We start from the raw sequence: 21512 nt of genomic DNA, 5'->3' as shown, positions 1-21512 counted from the left end.
AATTTTTTTAAAGTTTAATAACCAAATAGAAGAGAGAGAAAATAAGAGGGTCAGATTGAGTCATTTTTTAAGTTTGAAGTCATATTGAGAAAAAAAATAGCATTTTGGCCTGCTTAGCATTTCACGTCAGCACAAAGTGACGGAGCCGTTGATCAAAGACAAAAATGTTAAAAGACCATGTTGAGGTTTTTTTTAACTTGGAGGGCCATTTTTGATGCAAAAAAAGTTGAGGGACACGTTGATTTTTTTTTTGAAAAACACGAGGGCCTTTAATACTCTTTTACCATAAATTTATCATTTTTGAACGAATCAAATGTGAGAATGCATGGTATTGGTCTCATTTCTCGTATACAAAACATTCTACCATTTGAGTTATACCCCTCATTCTATTTAACTTTCATGCTTAATGTTAAAATAGTCATTTTTATTTGAGTTAATTGCATCATATGTCCTTAAAATATGACTCTCGTTCTAAATTAGTCCTAAAACTTTTTAACATTCAAATTTCATCCCCAAACTATGAATCTCATCCTAAATTGGTCCTAAGCTTTTAGATCTTTCAATTTCATCCCCAAATTCATCCAAATATATAATTAATTTCAACCATAGTTTAATCTAAATTTTATTTTATTTTTCAAACATATAATAATATAACTTGCCTAATGATTTTATTAACAAGATATGTGATTAGTATATACGAATAATGGTTTTTCAACCATAGTTAGCAGCTGCTAACTTCCGTCTGTTCGGCAGAGGAGACAGTTTTTGAATAAAGTACTAAAATTAAACAAAAATTAGAGTTTTTAATGACGGGATACTAACATGAAACAAAACTAAACTTTGAGTATGTTTTTTTAAAAACTTGTAAGTTTAGGTATTAAAACATACTAAAATTAATAGTTTAGGTATTAAACGCTTGTTTATCCTAAGATTAAATCTACAATGTACTCATAATTTAGCCATTTATATAAATTTACCATGCAAAGGGCAATGCAAACTCTTAATTTTCCTCTTGAGAGACTTTGGGCCTTTGGCCCATCAAAAATAAGAATAAAATAAATGAAACAGAATCAAAACCGGCTTTCGCCTCCCCCCTGTGGCTCTATATCCTAGGGTTTTGCAACCCCCAACTTCATTTCCTTCGTTTTTCATTTTGCTAATCGGCGGTGTTTCAATAGTCGGTGGTAACGGTAAGTTATTTTTCAATAAATTTCTTCAGTCTTATTATTCTCTTTTTATTTAAGCTCTTTTGGCGTGATTTGAATACGTTATATTGAGGTATTGTTCTTACAATTCAATTTATTTGATTTGATTAAAATTATGGGAAATCTGGATTTTTCTTGTTCTAAATTGGGTTTTTTTCTTAGTTTTCTCAAGAAAAAAAACTATACCCTTTTTTTAACGATTGTGAAAATCAAAGGGTTATCTTTCGTATTCTGCCCTTTTTGTTTCTTTGAGCTGTTTATAATATGATTTTGGGTAAATTATGCGTTTAGTACCTAAATCATCAATTTTAAGAGTCTAGGTACTAAAACGGATTGAAAATTGATAGTTTAGTTACTGAAGTCGATAAGATAGTTCTACTAAAATGAAACAAAAACTAAACAGATATAATTTTGAAAAAAAACAAAATTTAAGGAACTAAAACAGATAAAAACTGATAGTTTAGGTATTAAATGTGCAGTTTACCGTATGTTTTTTCATCTTTCTTTTGCACCGACGAGCAGCCGTGGCTGCAGATAGGTTAGTGTCTTGTTAAATATGTTGAACACTAGCGATTGTATCCTTTTTTACATTTTTTTCTCTTGTTCTAAATTGGGGATTTTGTTTCTCTTGTTTTTAATTATTAGACTTTTCCGCCATTGATGTATGTTGCTTTGAGCTGTTATATGCTTATTATTTTGATATTTTCTTTGAATCAGTGGCAATGGCATCGAATATGTTTGTGGTTCCTCAGACGAGAGGTACCGTCTTGTGTTGCAAATGCGGTATTTCGATGGCACCAAATCCCGCCAACATGTGCGTGACTTGTTTGAGGTCCGAAGTCGACATCACAGAAGGTTTACGGAAGCATGTGACCATTATGCATTGTCCCGAGTGTGATAGCTACTTGCAGCCCCCTAGAACTTGGATAAAAGCTCAGCTAGAATCGAAGGAGCTCTTGACATTTTGTGTGAAACGGTTGGAAACCGATTTGAAAAAAGTTAGGCTAGTAAATGCTGAATTCATTTGGACAGAACCACATTCGAAGAGACTCAAGGTCAAGCTGAAAGTTCAGAAGGAGGTTCTCAACGGGGCTATTCTGGAGCAGTCTTACGTCGTTGAGTATGTTCAGCAAGATCACATGTGTGAATCTTGTACGAGGATTCAGGCCAACCCTGATCAGTGGGTGGCTTCTGTGCAGATCAGACAGCGTGTTACACACAGGCGGACTTTCTTTTATCTAGAGCAGCTGATCCTGAAACATGATGCTGCTGTCCATGCCATTAAGATCAAGCAAATGGATCAGGGTATCGATTTGTTCTTCGCTAACAGGAGTCATGCTGTGAAGTTTGTGGAATTTTTAGGTAAAGTTGCTCCGACAAGGAGCAGACATGACAAACAGCTTGTGTCCCATGATTCTAAGAGTAATAACTACAATTATAAGTATACGTTCTCGGTTGAAATATCCCCCATTTGCCGTGAGGATCTGATTTGTTTGCCTCCGAAAGTGGCTGCTAGTTTGGGTAATCTCGGTCCACTTGTGATCTGCACAAAAGTGACAAACAACATTACGCTGTTGGATCCTCTTACTCTGAGGCAGTGTTTCTTGGACACAGAACAGTATTGGAGGCACTCGTTTAAGTCTCTACTTGGTAGCAGGCAGCTGGTGGAATATGATATCTTTAATATCGAAGTTGTATCTCCTGAATACAATCTCGGGGGATCCAAATATGTGATTGCAGATGCTGAGGTAGCTCGTGTAAGTGATTACGGAAAGTTGTTTTACATAAGGACACATCTAGGCCATCTTCTAAAGCCTGGAGACCGCGCTCTCGGCTACGACCTTTATGGGGCCAACAGTAACAATATCGAACTCGATAAGTATAAAGGACTGGTCCTTCCCGAGGCAATTTTGATAAAGAAGAGCTATGAAGAAAAACGCCAGAAGAAACGCGGGAAACCTCGTCCGTGGAAGCTCAAGTCCCTTGAGATGGAAGTTGATGAATTTAGAGGTAGAGGAAACGAACAGAAGGTGGAGTCGGATTACGAAGAGTTCTTGAGAGATCTGGAAGAGAACCCGGAATTAAGGTTCAACTTATCGCTGTACCGCAACAGGGAATACCAGCTGTCGGAAATGGTGTCCGTGTCGGATGGGGATGACGCTCCTTCCGTCCCGTTGGAAGAGCTGCTCGCCGATCTCGAGTTGAGTGAACAAGAAGATGGTGAAGATGGCATGAGAGAATGAATCTAATGCTGTAAGTCTCGTATATTCCTTTTTGTGAGTCTTGTCTGCTTTGTGTTCTGAGTTTCTGTTTTTTTTTTCTCATAATAAATAAATAGTTCTATCAAATTTGTTACTGCCTATGAGACCTTACGTTTGTAAGACCAAATATTATTGAAGTTTTTGTTTTACGAGTTGAATTTTTAGTATTAAAATGAAATGAAAACTAAATGTTATGCATGGTTTTGAAAAAATTTGAAAGTTTAAGTATTAAAATGATCAAAATTGATAGTTTATGTGTTAAATTCGTAGTTTACCCTTTGTTAAATTTCAACCTATTGTTCTGCATTTACTATGAAGCTTACGGTTTTTGAGTTTGCATTGCCCTATGGTAAATTTATATAAATGGCTAAATTATGAGTAAATTGTAGATTTAATCTTACGAAAAACTAGCATTTAATACTTAAACTATTAATTTTGTTCTGTTTTAATACTTAAACTTATAAGTTTTTTCAAAATCATACTTAAATTTTAGTTTTTGTTTTATGTTAGTGTCTCTCCATTAAATACTCTAGTTTTTGTTTAATTTTAGTACTTTGTTCAAAAATATTAATTTTTGAAATTTTTTAAAATTTAATTATTAAAACAAGATATTTTAAACATTCAAAAATTTAGGTATTAAAATAGGCCCAAAAAGGTAGTTTTAGTATTAAATGTCTAGTTTACCCTTAATTTAATACTTCGATTTTATTATTTTTAAATTTTGTGTGTTTTTATTTTAAAATTTTAGTTTTGACTCAAATATGATAAGAATAATACGACTATAAATGGATTTGATATGATCAAAATGAAGGAAAAAAATAAAATCCATAATTTATATGTAATACATTAATTAATAATAGAATTTAATTTAATAATTATTGGACATTACTTTGTTTGAGTACTTTGTATATTAAAAGTTTTGAAATAATTTTTTATTATAGATATTATGTTGTTGAGTTTATTGATTATTAAAAATTATAAAATTTAATTATATTTTTATTATAGATATTATTTTGTTGATTTCATTGATTACTAAAAGTTATAAAATTGGTACTTGATTATATGCTTAAATTCATTTTTTCGTTAAAAATTTGATGACAGCCGGAGTTTGACGTTAATATGTTATTTAAAATATGATAGTTGTTCGAGATTTTAAGATTATATTTTATAATATCACAGTCAGTAAGTTAACGTTCAGTTCATATTATTAACTTTTGGCTTAAGTGTCACCTTTACCCCTATAGTAGATTCAATTTATCATTTTCATACTTATCGTATTTTCGCATCAATTTAACCCTCAAAATTGTTTTATTGCATCCTTCTATACCCTACACCTAACTTAAAATCCTAAATTATAAATCTCAATTTAATATTTAGGGTTTATAATTTAGAGTTTTAAGTTAGGGATAGGGTATAGAATGATATAATCGAGTAAATTCAAGGGCTAAATTGAAGTATAAATACGATTGGGGCAAATTTGATAAATTGAGTCAAAAATTACCATTTTGCCTTAACTTTTTTAATAAGAAATCACGAGTCAGAATATATAAATTGTCTGATGATTATTTTATAATTTTTAATAATTAAGGGGTTTAATAAAATATTATTATATAGATAAAAGATAATTTTATAACTTTTAATAAATTTAATAAAACAGAAGCTTATCGTGGGGACATCATTTTGAGCAATGTAAAATTTGTGCTATGGGTGGGGGTATGTTAGTGGTGCCAAATCAATAGAATGGGTCCAATAATAGTAGCAAGTGGCATATATATTCCAAGATGCCATCATGTTAATTGGAGACCTTAGGATTTGATAATTTTGGATAGTTGGAACATACCATATTTAATAAAGGTTTAATTATAAAATAAATATTAAGATTTACTATTTTTCTGAATCATCCATGTGTCTAATGTTATAAATGTCATCACTTTAGGTGTTCAAACCGTAACGATTATTAAATTTTACCATTAAATAACATGTGTCATGTTTTGGTAATTTTATAATTTTTTTAAAATTAAAAATAAATTATATATTATAAAAAACTAAAAATTTTGAAAACCCTTAGAAAAAAATCTCAAAACTTTGAAAATTTCAATTTCAATCCTTAAACTTACGCAACCCGTCGTCGTTTGACGTTGATCGGATCTCCACTAAAACATCCACCCTGCAATAGAATTATTAGACAGAATTTTTAAAGAAAATTTTAAGAAAAAAAGCAAAATTTATTTTTAGTTTTCTAAAAATATTGCAAATTACACATTTGGCCATTCAATTTTTATAAATTTGATAAAAGAAACTTGGACTTATCTTATTAATGGAACTCATTCATTTTCTTAGGTAAAGATCATGTTATTGGATGATAAAATATTTAATTTATTTATTAGAGTAAAAAAATACCTGTACGACTTGCATTATATCCGATTTAATGCGATTGATTAAATTAAAAATAAAATTTAACGCAAATGAAGAAAATGGAAAATAAAAATTATTAAATTTAACGATGTGTTACTAAAATGAAAAAGATCTTCAACCGCAATGGCTAATTCAGAACCCTTTTTTTTGATGACTAAAATGAAAATTTGTAAAATTGAGTCACCGATTGCATAATTACCTGATTTTAATTAAGCACAACAATAAAAATTTAAAAAATTTCTTCTGAAAAATCAATAATTTAATTTCAACCCAAATACAATCACGTGTGGATGTGTTGTTCCTTTCTTCCCCACGTATGTAGATATGGATTGACAGTGGACGGGTGACGACAATTGTCTACATAAAAGTTTAAAACTATTATAAATTTTATTTTATTTATGTATTTTCTATTGTAAATATGTTTTCGTCTCTTGAAATTTTTTTAATAAAAGTTTGTTCCTTAAAATTTAAAAATTTCAAATTTACCCCTAACAAAAAATTATGTGTTCGTCTCTGCACGTATGGTTAGGGATGGCAACGGGTCAAGTTAGGGTAAGGTTTTTGGTCAACTCGACCTGAGTCGAAAATATGTATCCTCCACTCGAACCCAATCCGACCAAAAAATTTTATATCCTTCATCTGACCGACCCGACCTTATTTGTAAAATATATATCCTTCACCCCGACTCTAACTCGAGCCAAAAGTTTTAGGGTATAAATTCGACCTGACCCAACCAAACTAAATAAGGACTTCACTAAAAATAATAATATATATTTTAAGAAAATTACATTATTAACCTCAGATCGTGTAGAGTATGAGTTTTTCACCCTTCACCTGAAACCTACCTAAACCTAATTTTTTTAAAAAAAAATCGATCCTATCAGATCAAGTCAATTTGAAACCAATCGGATTCAGGTTAATCGTCATCCTACGTATGGTAGATGGTGTTGGCATACCAAACCAGCTTTAGAAATGGTGACACATTCACATGGATCAGATAAGCCCCCATTTTTATGTTTAAAATAATGTTTTCAATAAAAATATCAAATTTTGTTAGGAACTTCACATTCTTTGACAACCAATAAAACAAATATATAATTTCACGTTTGTTGATACTTTAAGATTGGTATGATTATATTTTGGATATGAATATATTAAAGTCAAATTTTTATATTAATTTATGTTAAGATTTAGTTCTTTTATTTTAATTTAACATAATTTAGTTCAAAATTCACCCTACTAAAAAACTCAAATCATCCCTAAACTCTTGAACATTTCAAATTCACCCCCAAACTATGACCCTCATTCTAAATTGATCCCCAAGCTTTTGAACATCTCAATAACATGCCTCGAAATCATTAAAAAGTTTGGGGTGAATTGGAACATTCAAAAGTTTGGAGACTAATATAGAATGTGGATCACAGTTTGGAGATGAATTTAGAATATTTAAAAGTTTGGGGAATAATTTAAAATGAGGGTCGTAGTTTGGGGACATGTAGTGTAATTAACTCTTAGATTTGATAAATCCAAATTTTTATGATATAATTTACGACAACGATTGAACTTAAAGAAAAAAAACATATATTGATATTACTTTATGGAATAATTACAAAATTAGTCCCAATATTTACACAAATGATCATTTTGTCTTATATTATGTTTTGGAACATTTTAACTCCCACGTTTCAATTTTAGTCAAAATAATTTATGTTCGATGCAAACTTTTAATTGACCAACACACATCACATATTGCTTATATGATATTTTTACATGTGTTTAATTGATAATGTGACACGTGTTATATCATCACTTTAGTGACATGACATGCGATATGTCATCATATTAGATGATATGGTATGTGTCACAACATCATTTTAGATGATGTGACACATAGCACATCATCGATTAAATATGTATGAAAATACAGTGTTAATAATATATGTTGATCGTTAATCAACTAACGATTTTTATTTAAAAAAATATTATTTTATAAAAAACTAAAACTTTTGGAACTGAAATACTATAAAAAAAATAGGGAGCGAAGTGATCATTTATATAAATATCGTGGGCTAATTGAGTGGAATATTAATCGAGACAAAAACAAGTTATGGTATAATGTGAAAAGAGGTGGTAAAGCATATGCAAAGGGTAATCCATTTGTTAAGTTTTGATTTGTAATTCCACTAACCGATGAAAAAGAGGAAGGAAAGCACTCATCATATATGGCAGCAAACACACCAATGAAAGTGATATTTGTCTTTGTCTCTTACTAAAACACGAATTAATTGCATTATATATCCACAATCTATAATATTCTTTTTAAATTAATCTCTAAACTTTTAGATAGTCTAATTTTATCCTTAAATTATGACTATTGTTCTAAATTTATCCTTAGAATTTTGAACATTATGGGTTATCCCCGAGCTATATCCTTCATTCTAAATTAATCCCTAAACTTATCAAGTTTTCAATTTCATCCCAAATTATATGTATATACTAATCACATTCCATGTTAATAAAATCGTTAGGCCAAGCTATATTATTATATGTTTGAAAAAAAACAAAGTTTCAGGTTAAACTATGATTAAAACTAATTACGTATTTAGATGAACTTTATGATGAAATTGGAAGATTTAAAAGTTTAGGGACTGGTTTAGAAAAATGGTGACAATTTGAGGATGAAGTTAGAAAATTTAAAAGGTTTATGCCTAATTTATAATGAGTATCATAGTTTAAGGATAAAATTAATATTCAAAAGTTTACGGATCAATTTAAAATGAGAGTCATAGTTTGGGGGCATATTATACAAATAACTCCTAAAATATCAACCATACCTACATGTAAACGTGGCATTCTCTCACTGGATCTCCACGTGTCTTAAAGTTTTTTCCATGTATGATAACCCTAAAACTAATATTTAAAGAAAACAAAAATTTTAAGTATATCACTCCTATATTATTTTTTTTATTACATGAAATTTATCTCTTTGACAAATTCAATAATTTCTTATTTTTCAGTTAAAAATAAATAAAGTGTTTAAACTTATAAAACAATATAACAAAAAATATAATTTTGAAATTTTTTCACTAAATATCCATAATTTTGAATAAAAAAATTATTAATGATTGATATTTTTAGAATAGTTTTAAAAAGGCATAAATCAAAATCGATATATAAAATTAAAAATGAATAAAATGAAAATACAAGAAATTAATAATGTCATTATATATTTTATCGTCGGGTTGATATAAGTGGTTGGGATTTTATAAATCCCTATATAAATCATAATTGAATTTTAAATATATTTTAACCTGGATTATGAGATCCACTCATGACCTAATTTTTTTTATATCAATCCATATATTTTTTTCGGTATCACTGACTGAGAGAACCAATATTATTTTTAAGTGATTTAGGATTTTTAAATATATATTATTTTATATTCACTTTAAATTTATAAAAAAATAATGAAAAATGATGATTTTATAGAATAACATAACAAAAATTATAGTTACCTAAATAATTTATTCCTTGGAGTATTTCCCTAAATAAGTCAGATTACTGTTGGTAGTTAGCAGCACAGAAATAAAAATTGTTTTAAAAATTGTATCTTTGTTTCTCTCTCTTGCCCAACCTGCCCATTTCCTCTGTTTCAAACTGCCCAATCTGCCCTTCGTTGAAACACTTCACCCCCTCCTCTTTCTAAAGCGGCACCTCTTTATCTCTCTCTCAAAAATTGCCTTTTGACTAAATTTCATAAACTGGGTCTTAGTGATTAACAGCTAAAAATCAACTTTTTCATGTGTTTGATAGCTTAAAACCACTTGTGTTTAGATTTTGTCAAGATCAAAAGTTGTCTGCTTTATTGAAGGAGGAAAAACAAGTTCTTTCTTGGTGAAGGCAATTTGGATGGTTTTAGACAGATGGGATTTGGTCATCATCAATCTGAAAGATTTGTTGGCAGAAAACCATCAAGGAAGAAGAAAGATGATGAAAAAGAAGAAGAAGCAGGATGCTGGGTTAAATTAAGGTTTATGGGATGTTGCGTGTCTTCTAGATCAAGAGTTGATAACTCCATGAGTGGAAGAACAGCTACTCCTTTTGGTAATCTTCTGATTTCTCTTTTATGTTTTTTAATCTTGAAAATTATAGTTTTTCACCTCAGGTTACTTTCTAGTATCAATCTTAATCAAAGGTATATATATGTGTGCGTGTAATTTATTGATCAAAAAGCTGAATTTTTTACGGATACTTGTTATGTATGTATGTATGTCTATGCTTTACTTATCCATTTGTCACATGGTTAGTTTTGCTGAATGAGGTGATTAGTTGATACTTGAAAGCAACTGGGTTTTTACCATTTATTATTGTGGAAAATCCAATAATATGTATGTATGTATGTATGTATGCATGCATGTATGTGCTTTACTTATTCATTTGTTACATGGTTAGTTTTGCGATTACTATTTTGGGAAATTCAACAATATGAATCCTTTTCCTGCATTTGATTTAGTTTTGGAAACATTTACTGTGTGATAAATGCATATACAATATATGAAATGGTATCTGATTGCCTTGTTGTTTGTATAAATTCAGCCGAAAGTAAACCGACGAAAGAGAAACGCAGAGATCAGCCGATCGTTTCGGTGTCTTCCACGACTAGTAATGCGGAAACCGCTTCGTCCACACCGAAATACAGTGAGGAACTGAAAGTTGCTTCGCAGCTACGGAAGTTCACGTTTATTGACCTTAAATTAGCAACCCGTAATTTCAGACCCGAGAGTCTTCTTGGTGAGGGTGGGTTTGGTTGTGTGTTCAAAGGCTGGATCGAGGAAAACGGAACCGCACCTGTGAAACCCGGTACCGGACTTACCGTTGCTGTCAAAACGTTAAACATAGAAGGACTTCAGGGTCACAAAGAATGGCTGGTATGACATCTGAATAATGAGTTCTTTTTTTTGTGAGTGTGTTTTCTATTATAAATTTCGTGTTTCCGATTGTATCTCAGGCCGAAGTGGATTTTCTTGGTAACCTCCTCCATCCCAATTTGGTTAAATTGGTTGGTTACTGCATTGAAGATGATCACAGGTTACTGGTATACGAGTTTATGCCAAGAGGAAGTTTGGAGAACCACCTCTTCCGGAGTACGTAACGACCTTTTGTTTCGTGATATATGTTAATCACGGTTTTAACCGAAGTGCTCCGACACTAAAGTAGCTCTGCCATACATATTCGAATTACTTTGTTAAACAAACGCATGATTTCTAGGGTGCTTGTTAACTTAGATTAAACCGAGAATCCAGGTTTTATGATTAGAAGGTAATGTCCTCAGTTGTTCAATAAGTAAGCTCGAAAATTTTCGTTTGGCGAAAACGTTTCATCAAATAATTGGGTTTTATGATTATAGTAAATTCTTATTTTGCGTAAGAGCCTCAGATTCGAGGTATCCGAGTTATGTATCGGACCATACAACTAGTGTGGTTATTACTTTCATATTCGTTATCATTGTGCTTTATGCATTCGCATTTTCGTGTTCGATGTTTAATTTTCTCTGGTAACAACCATTTTTCGTGCAGAAGGGTCCTTGCCACTTCCTTGGTCTATCAGAATGAAAATCGCACTCGGCGCCGCGAAGGGTCTCTCATTTCTTCATGAAGAAGCCGAAAGACCGGTGATATACCGGGATTTTAAAACGTCTAATATCTTGTTAGATGCAGTATGTAATTAAGACATTAAGTAAGTTCCCTCTGCAAATTTATGTTTTTGTTGTACTGAAACTCTTGCTGCTTTTCAGGATTACAATGCCAAGCTCTCTGATTTTGGACTGGCCAAAGACGGTCCTGAAGGAGATAAAACTCATGTATCTACTCGAGTTATGGGAACGTATGGCTACGCTGCACCCGAATATGTAATGACCGGTACGTTGTAGAATCGTGGTTTCATTTCGGATATGATGTTTGATGATTTACTCTCCTTTATATCCATCTTTCTTTATGCTCTGCCTTTCGGAAATAGTCCACCTCCGATATGGCATTAATCAAATACGGTTATTGGTTTAGGACATTTGTCATCGAAGAGTGATGTATATAGCTTCGGGGTAGTTTTACTCGAGATGTTGACCGGCCGAAGATCGATGGACAAAAACCGACCTAATGGGGAGCACAATCTTGTGGAATGGGCGAGACCGCATCTAGGAGACAAGAGAAGGTTCTTCCGAATCTTAGACCCTCGACTTGAAGGCCACTTTTCAATTAAAGGTGCACAAAAGGCTTCCCAGCTGGCTGCCCAATGTCTTAGCCGTGATCCGAAAACCAGACCTCGGATGAGTGAAGTTGTTGAAACCCTAAAGCCACTACCAAACCTAAAAGATATGGCAAGCTCTTCCTACTATTTCCAAACTATGCAATCCGATCGTGTTAGGTCCAACGTAAATGCTAAAACAGACACCAGAGCGCAAGCCGGATTCGTAGTGAGGAAGGGACAACCTATGAGGAGCTTGTCCGCTTCGAACAATCATCAGGCTCCTCAATATCACCAGCCTCACCCATCACCAAAGCCCAGAGCAAAAGAAGCATAGGTTCACAGGTTCAAGTTTCTCTATATTCACACTTAGAATTTGGTTCTTATCCGGTATCCGCTTCTTCGGGTTGCAATATCCACCGTTTAATTATATGAATAGAACTGAACGTGCAGCGTCATGGCCAGTTAATCGTGCTCAAGGAAGCTCGTCTCGTTCATTTCTCTCATTCTTCATCGCTGTCTTATACCTTTATCCTAGATATCCGGGTTACATTGGAGAATAGAAGCTGGAAAGCTACGTTGGCAATGGATTACGACACGCCGATGAAGGCCGGTCGATAGGTGGTGCAACCATGATGCTATTTTTATGTGTTCTTTGTTTAGTCTTTGGACTGTTGATGGATCTAAGAGACCTCACAATTTACCCTCTGCATTACCCTTGTCTTGGATTTGCAGTTGTACAAATGGATCTCTTTCTGTCTTATTAACATCTTTAACATAAGGAAAACTTGTGTGAATATAATATTGGGTAAATTACGTGTTTAATATATAAATTATAAATTTTGATCCGATTTAGTATTTAAACATTTAATTTTTTTCAAAATCACATGAAACGTTTAGTTTTTGTTTCGTTTTAGTACCCGTAACTTAATGGGACTGTTACAACTTGACATTTTTTATGGGTAAATTATATCATTCATCCCTTAACTATCTTCTCACTCCTATTTTGGTTATTGAAGTTTGTTTTTTTAATTTAATTACTTAACTTTCAATTTACTCTTAATTAATCACTCTAATTTTTAATTTATTTTAATTATATATTAATATAATAATAATAAATATCATGTCCCAAAATATTATTAATAAAATAAAATAGAATGATTAAAAAATGAGTAATTTGAAAGCTGAGAATTTATATTGAAATTTTTAAACTTTAATGACCAAAATAGAAGTAAGAAGATAGTTAAGGGATGAATAATGTAATTTGTCCATGAAAAATGGCACCCGCAAAACTTTTTTAAAATTTTTAACAATAGAATACTAATGTAACAAAAACTAAACATTAAATATAATTTAAAAAAATATCAAAAGTACAAAAACGTACTGAAACTTGTAGTTTAGGCATTAAATACGTAATTTATCCTATAATATTAGATTGCTGTTATAAATCTTTTTTCTTACCTTATATGACTTAGAAATTTGTTTAGACACTAAATAAGTAATTAATCCTATAATATTAGGCTGTTATGAATCAACTGATTTTATGATATTTTTAGTATAATCAATTTCGTCCTTTAGAAAATTCGATCTAAACTCAATTTTTTAAAAAAAATAATAATAATAATTTTATAAATCAGATCGAAACTCGTCAGATGTCGATAATTTATTGATGAATGAATACAATGGTGACACTAAAGCAAAAGTCCTAATTCGCCACTCAACCCTAACCCTAACCCTAACCCTATAATTATTCAAAAGTTTGTTTGTTGTCAATATCATATTATTACACTGTTCATCCTATCTACTCCATTGTCATGTGTCCTCCACTTCCATTTATTTTTCCTTTTTGTGCCCGATTCCACTTCAAAATTTTAATGGAGTGTTTCTCTTAAAAAAAAAAGTAAATTACAATTTTAATATTTAAATTATCGGTTTTGATCAGTTTTAGTATATAAAATTTTATTTTTTATAAAATCATATTTAACATTTAGTTTTAATTTCAATTTAGTACATTGTCGTAAAAAAATTCAATTTTGGTATCGTTTTAGTATCTCATTCAAAATTTAACGGTAAGTTTTGAGAAGATTAAAATTTTAGGTACTAAAACGGGCCAAAACTGATAGTTTAGGTACTAAATGCGTTAAGTTTTTAATGGCGCGGTACTAAAATAAAATGAAAACTAAATATTAGGTATGATTTTGAAAAAAAATAAAAGTTTGAGTATTAAAATAGATCAAAATTGATAGTTTAGGTACTAAACGCGTAGTTTATCCTAAAAATATAATTGAATAATAAGACTTTTTTATTAATAAAAAATTTAATTGAATAATAAGACATTTTCAAGCAAAATATTTGATTTTTTTTAAAATCAGATATCAAAATTAATTGAATAATAAGAGTTTTTCAAGCTAAATATTTATTTATTTTTTAAATTGAGGATTATAATTATAATGATGATTTCATCAATGCTAAAAAAATCCAATACTATAATTTGACTTAATATTTTATTCATGGATTAAAATATGATGATAAGGTTGATTTAATTATTGGACAAACAAAGTCCATGGCTTATCAACTTTAGTTGACTTTATTGTTTAGGGTAAACTACGTATTTAATATCTAAGCTATTAATTTTGGTTTGTTTTAGTATCTAAACTTTCAGTTTTTTCAAAATCATACCTATTATTTAGGGTAAACTACTTATTTAGTATCTAAGCTATTAATTTTGGTTTGTTTTAGTATCTAAACTTTCAATTTTTTCAAAATCATACCTAACATTTAGTTTTCATTTCATTTTAGTACCCTGTCGTTAAAAACCTAACATGTTTAATACCTAAACTATCGGTTTTGGTCTATTTTAGTACTTAAGCTTTCAATTTTTCAAAACTTAACGTTAAATTTTGAACGGGAGTTCTAAAATGAAACAAAAACTAAAGTTTTTAATGACGTATATTAAAATAAAATAAAAACTAAACTTTAGGTATGATTTTGAAAAAATTGAAAGTTTAAGTATTAAAACTGGCCAAAAGTGATAGTTTAGATATTAAACGAGTAATTTACATATTTTTGTTGCAATCGTGGTTCCAAGACTTCGTATTGACTAATTTCGACCGACCTGCGTTACACACCTGATTTTGGTGGGTGAGTCTCCCAACAAAGATTTCACAATAAGTCAAACTTAAAACCTTGATAAAGCTGCTATTTATATAAGCATTAAGTGGATTTCGAATAAGAAAAAAAGGGTGAAGTACACAAATGATCCCTGACTGTAGGGTGTTGCTTTGTTGAGTCCTCCTATTATTAAAAGTTATGAAATGACCCATTAACTATAATACATTGCTTTGTGAGTCCTCGACTATTAAAAGTTTAAAAAAAAATGATCACATGATTATTCATATGTTCTAAACGCATCCTTTTTTATTAAAAAATGACAGTGGTCTGAGTTGGACATTAACATACTGACTATGATATGATAAAATATGATCCCAAAATCACAAACGACTATCATATCTTAGTCAACATGTTAATGTCCAACTTAGGCTGTCATCAATTTTTTAACGAAAACATGATGAGTTTGGAACATATGATTAGTCAGGTGACCAATTTGTAATTTTTAACAGTTGATGGACTCAACAAAGCAATAATCTATAGTCGAGGGACTATTTTATAACTTTTAATTATTAAAAACTCAACAAAGTAATATCCTAAAGTCGGAGAACCATTTGTGTACTTTATCCTAATAAAAATTAATTATATATTTAATTTTTAGCAATTTGTCGTGATTAAATAATAGTTATTCGATTTTTTTAAGTAATTTGTTATACTTTATATCTTGTTTTTTTAAATAGTTATGCTTTTATACACATATTTTTCTATCTTTATGACATGTGTTTTCTATTTTTATGACACGTTTTTTATCGTTAGGTTGTTATCGTTTATCATTTTTTAGAGTTGAAATTGACATCATCATAACTTGTTAGTTTTTTTTAAAAAAAATCGAGCACGGGCCGGGTTGAGTTTTTTAGAGATTATGTTCGGGTCAGGTCAGGTTCGAGTTTAGGGTGAAAAAAATTCAACTCGACCCAATCCGACCCAAAAAAATTGTAATTTTACCTTATATATTTAAAGATAATTGCAATATAATCCCTCTATATATTATTTTTCAATTAAATCTCTATTTCTTATTGAATAAAAGTAATATTTTTATAAATATTTTATTTCGAGTCGGATTCAAATTTTATCTTAAAATGACGGTTGGGTTCGGGTCGGATGTAAAATTTTTAGATTGAATTCGAGTCAAGTACATGGTACATAATTTTTGGGTCGAGTCGATTTGACCGGAAACTCGACCAATCTAACCTGTGTCCATCTCTAAATATAGTTGAGTTTTTAAAGTTTGTTATTGATGTAGATGTCAGTCCGACCTTAGCTCAGTTGGTAGGGCGGAGGACTGTAGTTTGAATTATTCATGGCCATCGGATTATTCCATCACTCTTTTAATAATTATGGGTTAAGTACACTAGAGGTGCCTAAACTACGCTCAAATAGTCTTTTTAGTCATTAAATTTTTAAAAACTACAAAATAATTTTACATTTTCGAACAATTACAAAATGGTCATTGAGATATTAGGTTAGGAGTGATATAGCACGTTAACTTAATGGTTTAATATCTCTAGTGATTCTTCTACTGTAATTGAAATTTCATTTTGATACTATTTTCAATATTTGTAAACAACAATTTAAGAAAAAGTATAGGGATACGCTTACAAAATATAAAACTCTTTTAGTTTTACTAGGATCGTCGAATATATTCTAGCTTCACCTCTTTCTTGACCTCCATACTATTGGAATTGAGAAGAAAACACTTCTATATTGATGAATTAAAAGGAGTTTGAAAGGAAAGTTTCAGTGAGATTTGCATAATTTACTAAAAAAAACTTAAACGACATTAAAGATTTAACAATCAAGTGACAAAAAAGCAAAATTTGAAAGTTGGGTTGTGAAATTGATTTTTTAAAAAAATTAGTGACAGAAAAGTAATTTACCTTATTTTTACTAAAAATCAAGGGTAAAGTACACATATGATCTCTGATTATAGGGTGTTGATTTGTTGAGTCATCTGACTATTAAAAGTTACAAAATTATCAATTAACTATTCATATATTCGAAACTCATATTTTTTTCGGTAAAATATTACTACTGCTTAAGTTAAACCTTAATATGTTGATTAGAATATGATAAAATTGTATCCTATAGTCATTTGAGTTGTATTTTGTAGATCGATTCTCCGTTTATATTATGTTGAGTCAATACTTGAAATATTATGTCAATAAGACAGTGCTTGAAAGCAATGAGGGTTCTAATAGACATCCTTAAAAATATGATTTTATCATATCCTAATTAACAAATTAACATCTAACTCAGACGATCGTGAATTTTTAACAGAAAATGACGTTTTTTTTAATGAAAGCTTAAACACCTCTGCTGCAGCCGTTGGTGCTCGAACCTGGAACCACTAGGGACAACAACCATCTCTTTAACAACTATAGATATTTTAATTTTAAGTTTTGTCCTAAATAAAAAAGGATAATCTCTTTAGATGTTCATCGGTAATCATGGCGGCAATGATCTAAATAAATAAGGATCATCTGTAATTTCTATCATTCTTTTCGAGCCCTTGCAGAAGGGAGCATTGAGTACTATTGGATTGAATCATTTCCATCTTCTGATACTTGTACAAACCTACCTCAATAAGTGTCGATTCTCCCACAGCAAGCTTCGATCCGTGTCGTTTCGGGTTTACTTGCATTGCCTCGGTCTAAAATTGTCGTTGGATAGAAGAGAGCTGATCATAATTTCCAACCTTTTCGCTCCGGGGCCAGGCCTGATGACTGTTGTATTACCGATAACAGAGCAAGGATCAGTCCCGTTCTTCCCGCTTCCTACACACCAACCACCAGGAGTAAACATATCCAGGCCCCGAGACAAGAGCTCGGAGTCGATCTTATCGAGTACGGGATCATCCCTGGGGAACTTTCTAGCAAAGGGGGCGTTGCTATCGATCATACGTTGCATATCAGCAAGCCTGAGGTGATGAGGATGCTGCTTAGGAGGGTTATCCCATGCTATAAAATGGAGATCGCTGTTAACCGTGGTGTTACGGAATTCTTGAGCATTGCAAATGACTGTGTGGAAATAACCTTCTGGAGATGATAAAAAGTTTGCGTAGTACATAAGGACGGTTCGAGGTAGGTTGTCCCATCCCCAAATGCAATAGTCGATAAAAGGGCGAGAGAGTGCCATCCAAGCAGAACCTATCACAGAAACAATATACTTAATCAAAGATATAATCCGATACTTATCGGATACTTCATGAGAATGTTTCGAAAATTGGACCGCATACTACTTATGTTTCTTACCACAGAGGGATACTAAATTAGAACATATTACTGCAAAAAGTTTCTGTATAACCATATGACCGATGGAAGTTATTGAAAACATTGTAAGCATGTAACGCGAAAGCATCAGAAGTCAACAATTATAAACATCATAAAAGTTCAATGAAATTACAACTTACAACTCAAACATGACATAACATGCATCATACATGCTTGTTTAGTCGTTCAAGTATCTGAAGGTAATTGTAACAACAAATCTATACTAATTTGCCTTAAATTGTTCTTTAGAATGTTTCAAAGTGAGCCTTCAGCTTATATGTTTAACATTATAAAATATTCTACATGAAAAGGCAATCGAATGATATCGTTCTAGCATTATAGCAACAAAGAATCAGAAAAATGCATCTGGAAAGGCTACAAATTATCAAAAATAAGAAAAGGCAGAACTCTAGTCAGCAGAAACAGGCAGCTGAAACCTAACGATCACGTTAGTGCTAGCAACATGAAACCGAGCAGGAATAATGCAATACTTAGTTATAGGAAGATTAGTTTAGGCTAAGAAGCAGTTTCAGTTTCTAGGTTCCCGTCAAAGAGATGACAAACTTCAAGGATCTGCTAGCATTCAGTGTCAACTATCCGCCATCCAATACGAAAAATATACCACACTCAAAGAGTAATATAACCTCAAGGAAAAGTCAAAGAGAAACGAGTCTTGGTTCAAAGGAAACTTGAATGAGCTCACCACTTTAACTTTCCGTTCTAGAAAGAGTGGACAAGGGAGAAAACGAGAAATGACAGACACAAAGGCATCGGTTTCACTGAACAATTCTCATCAACAATCCCATGCTAAGCAGCAAAGCTTTATTCAAGTGTATCTATTCCATACGCTGCAACTAGCTACTTAAACAAGGGAAGCAGTGTGGAAAGTTGCTTATACACAATCAGGGAATCCGAAATATTTTGTCATAATATGAGAAGCATAAAAGCAAAATAATCAATTTTCCTTTCAGTAATCACATGAACAAGCTGCTTATACACAATCAGAAAGCTGAGAGAACATGAACTGGAAAGTTGTTTGTTCTCCACCGTCCAAACAATCGACCTCAATTCAAATCAAAGCTCGGTCAAATCTGTTGTTCTTGGAAAACCCAGATTTTTGTAGCCTTTAAACTTTGACATCTAACTTGATCACAAAAGAACCATCAAGTGAAAACTATATTCCAGTTAACCTCAATAACACTATTCTAACAACAAAAACAAATTTAGTGGTGATTACTCAAATCTCGCCGAAATCATTATATCTAACAACTATACTTACAAGAACGAAACGCGGTTGGAACGATCCATAGAAAAGAGTAAACAGAGTGTTTATGTAAGCAAAAATTAATCTAAAATTGGCAAATAAACATCACCAAAATTCTCACAACTACATATATTAGCTAAACACAGAACTATAGAGTTTGAAGCTTTCAGCATCTTTACCTGTAAAGAGCTTGAAAGCAGTGGGCACACTTCTCCTTTGTGTAACCCAAAAAACGTCAGCTTTTCTCATACTATACAATCCTGGATCTATAATGATTGGCTTAGCCCTCTGAAACCTGCCATTACAAAAAACAAAAAGAACCCAACAATCAAAGGTATGTCTAAGGGACGGCAGCCTAATTTAAGGGTAAGGAGCCGCAGGCAAGGGCTCAACCGAAGATGTTATAAATAACATAACATTTTCGGTTGGATGCAACCTAAAATGTTAACTTTTTCTCAACATTTTTCGGTTGCTCACCTTTTTTTGTAACAATTTCGGTTGACATTTTTTAACGTTTTCGGTTCAACAGAAAATATTTAAAAAGTTAACATTTTATGTTGAGCTCAACTGAAAAATGTTATACTTTTTACAACATTTTCGGTTGTGCTCGTTCTCTGCCATTGCTTAACCTTGAATTAGTCTACCATACAGCCGAGCTTCCCCAACAATCAATCAGTATCTTGAAATAAAAGGCATATACACAAAGAGGAAAGTAATAGGAAAAGCAAAAATTAAAAGCTCTATAAAAGAAATGAACTCACTCTTTCCACCCAATATTGCTTGTATGATCGATGAAATTCAGATCCCTCGGCAAGTATGAAAATGCGTGCAAGAAATCTGAAAGAAACCCAAAATCTCAAAGCTAAAAAACACATAGAAAATAAGAGAAATTATTGTACTAAGATCAAACTCACCATCTTGGGTAACAAGGGGATAATCTGTGGCACTAAGATTAATAAACCAATCCCAATCTCCACCTTCTTTCAACAAAATCGCAGCAGCGTGGAGCGTATTAGCAACCATGGTAGGGCCTCTGTAAGTAACCAAATTAGCTTTAACAATCATCCTAACATTCCCAACTTTGTTAAACACTCGATTATCTTTCACAAACTCCTCCACATGGAGCCTCTCCTCGGAGCTAGCTTCCCGGTCAAGATGAACGACGTATTGATTCAACGGGTGGTAAAGGGCTAAAAGGGTCCTTCTCAGCATCCGACCGTCGCCGGCGGAGCCGGAAATGAGGTAGGCGAAGCGTGGAGGTGGAGGGAGGGTGGAGATAGGGATGGGTTTCAGTTGGTTCTCGATGAAAGGGGAGGAACCGCCGGCTACGGCGGAGGAACGGTGGAAGAGAAGAAATGAGGAACCGTCGAAGGAGGTTAAGGTTGTTAGGAAGAGTAAAAATAAGGAAACGATGGAGCCAATAGCTAATGGGAAGATCCATTTACGCTCCATTGATTGATTGTTGGTGTGACGAAACTGCATGTAATAGCTTCTTAATCTCTTCATTTTGCTTGTTCTCTAGTTGTTTGGATTGAAGGAAAGGATGAAAAGAGAAAATCTGAGAGGTGAAATGAGATTGTTAGAGCTTATATTTGCTGCATTTTGGACTTCTGATTGAAATTTAGGAGAAGTTTTCTTCTTCTTTGGTACGTGTTAGATACGGGGAGGAAAGCATTTCGCCGTGAAAATA

At 32.0% G+C, this 21512-nt stretch overlaps 3 protein-coding genes and 1 long non-coding RNA gene across 6 annotated transcripts in view; 2 read left to right on the top strand and 2 right to left on the bottom strand.

Moving 5' to 3' along the window:
- The window catches only part of LOC120212911, a 24622-nt gene extending 18510 nt beyond the window's left edge, over positions 1–6112 (bottom strand). Inside the window, exon 1 of the long non-coding RNA XR_005524748.1 lies at positions 6102–6112. This is a non-coding gene — a long non-coding RNA (uncharacterized LOC120212911). The remainder of the gene's footprint in view (positions 1–6101) is intronic.
- Positions 1093–21031, top strand: LOC120212908 (60S ribosomal export protein NMD3-like). Of its 2 annotated transcripts, XM_039211093.1 has the most exons (3): positions 1107–1190; positions 1923–3458; positions 21020–21031. In XM_039211093.1, exon 2 carries the CDS (start codon positions 1928–1930, stop codon positions 3446–3448), a length of 1521 nt encoding a protein of 506 aa, XP_039067024.1. In that variant the 5' UTR covers positions 1107–1190; positions 1923–1927; the 3' UTR covers positions 3449–3458; positions 21020–21031. The 2 variants fall into 2 exon arrangements, with proteins under 2 accessions (XP_039067026.1, XP_039067024.1); XM_039211095.1 differs by lacking the exon at positions 21020–21031 and having other exon boundaries at positions 1093–1190; positions 1923–3494.
- LOC120212909 (probable serine/threonine-protein kinase PIX7) lies at positions 9608–12918 on the top strand. 2 transcript variants are annotated; one of them, XM_039211097.1, is made up of 6 exons: positions 9608–9985; positions 10478–10809; positions 10890–11025; positions 11461–11597; positions 11676–11799; positions 11941–12918. In XM_039211097.1, exons 1-6 carry the CDS (start codon positions 9805–9807, stop codon positions 12456–12458), a joined length of 1428 nt encoding a protein of 475 aa, XP_039067028.1. In that variant the 5' UTR covers positions 9608–9804; the 3' UTR covers positions 12459–12918. The 2 variants fall into 2 exon arrangements, with proteins under 2 accessions (XP_039067028.1, XP_039067027.1); XM_039211096.1 differs by having other exon boundaries at positions 11458–11597.
- Positions 17780–21512, bottom strand: LOC120212910 (beta-glucuronosyltransferase GlcAT14A-like). Its single transcript, XM_039211098.1, has 4 exons — positions 20737–21512; positions 20584–20659; positions 20002–20117; positions 17780–18435 (listed from the first exon to the last, which is right to left on the bottom strand). The coding sequence occupies exons 1-4, from the start codon at positions 21326–21328 to the stop codon at positions 17921–17923; spliced, it is 1299 nt and encodes a 432-aa protein (XP_039067029.1). The 5' UTR covers positions 21329–21512; the 3' UTR covers positions 17780–17920.

Source organism: Hibiscus syriacus, unplaced genomic scaffold (assembly GCF_006381635.1).
Source record: "Hibiscus syriacus cultivar Baekdansim isolate YM2019G1 unplaced genomic scaffold, ASM638163v2 tig00110017_pilon, whole genome shotgun sequence".
In the NCBI taxonomy this organism is placed as follows: domain Eukaryota; kingdom Viridiplantae; phylum Streptophyta; class Magnoliopsida; order Malvales; family Malvaceae; genus Hibiscus; species Hibiscus syriacus.
Note: the sequence above shows the minus strand (reverse complement) of the source record. Positions and strands in the feature narration are given on the sequence as shown.

Coding starts and splice junctions, on each gene's coding strand:
- LOC120212908 (XM_039211093.1), top strand. CDS start 1,928: ATGGCATCGAATATGTTTGTGGTTCCTCAGACGAGAGGTACCGTCTTG.
- LOC120212909 (XM_039211096.1), top strand. CDS start 9,805: ATGGGATTTGGTCATCATCAATCTGAAAGATTTGTTGGCAGAAAACCA. Junction 9,986..10,477: donor AAGAACAGCTACTCCTTTTG/GTAATCTTCTGA, acceptor GTATAAATTCAG/CCGAAAGTAAACCGACGAAA. Junction 11,800..11,940: donor ACCCGAATATGTAATGACCG/GTACGTTGTAGA, acceptor TTATTGGTTTAG/GACATTTGTCATCGAAGAGT.
- LOC120212910 (XM_039211098.1), bottom strand. CDS start 21,328: ATGAAGAGATTAAGAAGCTATTACATGCAGTTTCGTCACACCAACAAT. Junction 20,660..20,736: donor TCCCCTTGTTACCCAAGATG/GTGAGTTTGATC, acceptor GGTTTCTTTCAG/ATTTCTTGCACGCATTTTCA. Junction 18,436..20,001: donor TGCTTTCAAGCTCTTTACAG/GTAAAGATGCTG, acceptor TTTCTGTGATAG/GTTCTGCTTGGATGGCACTC.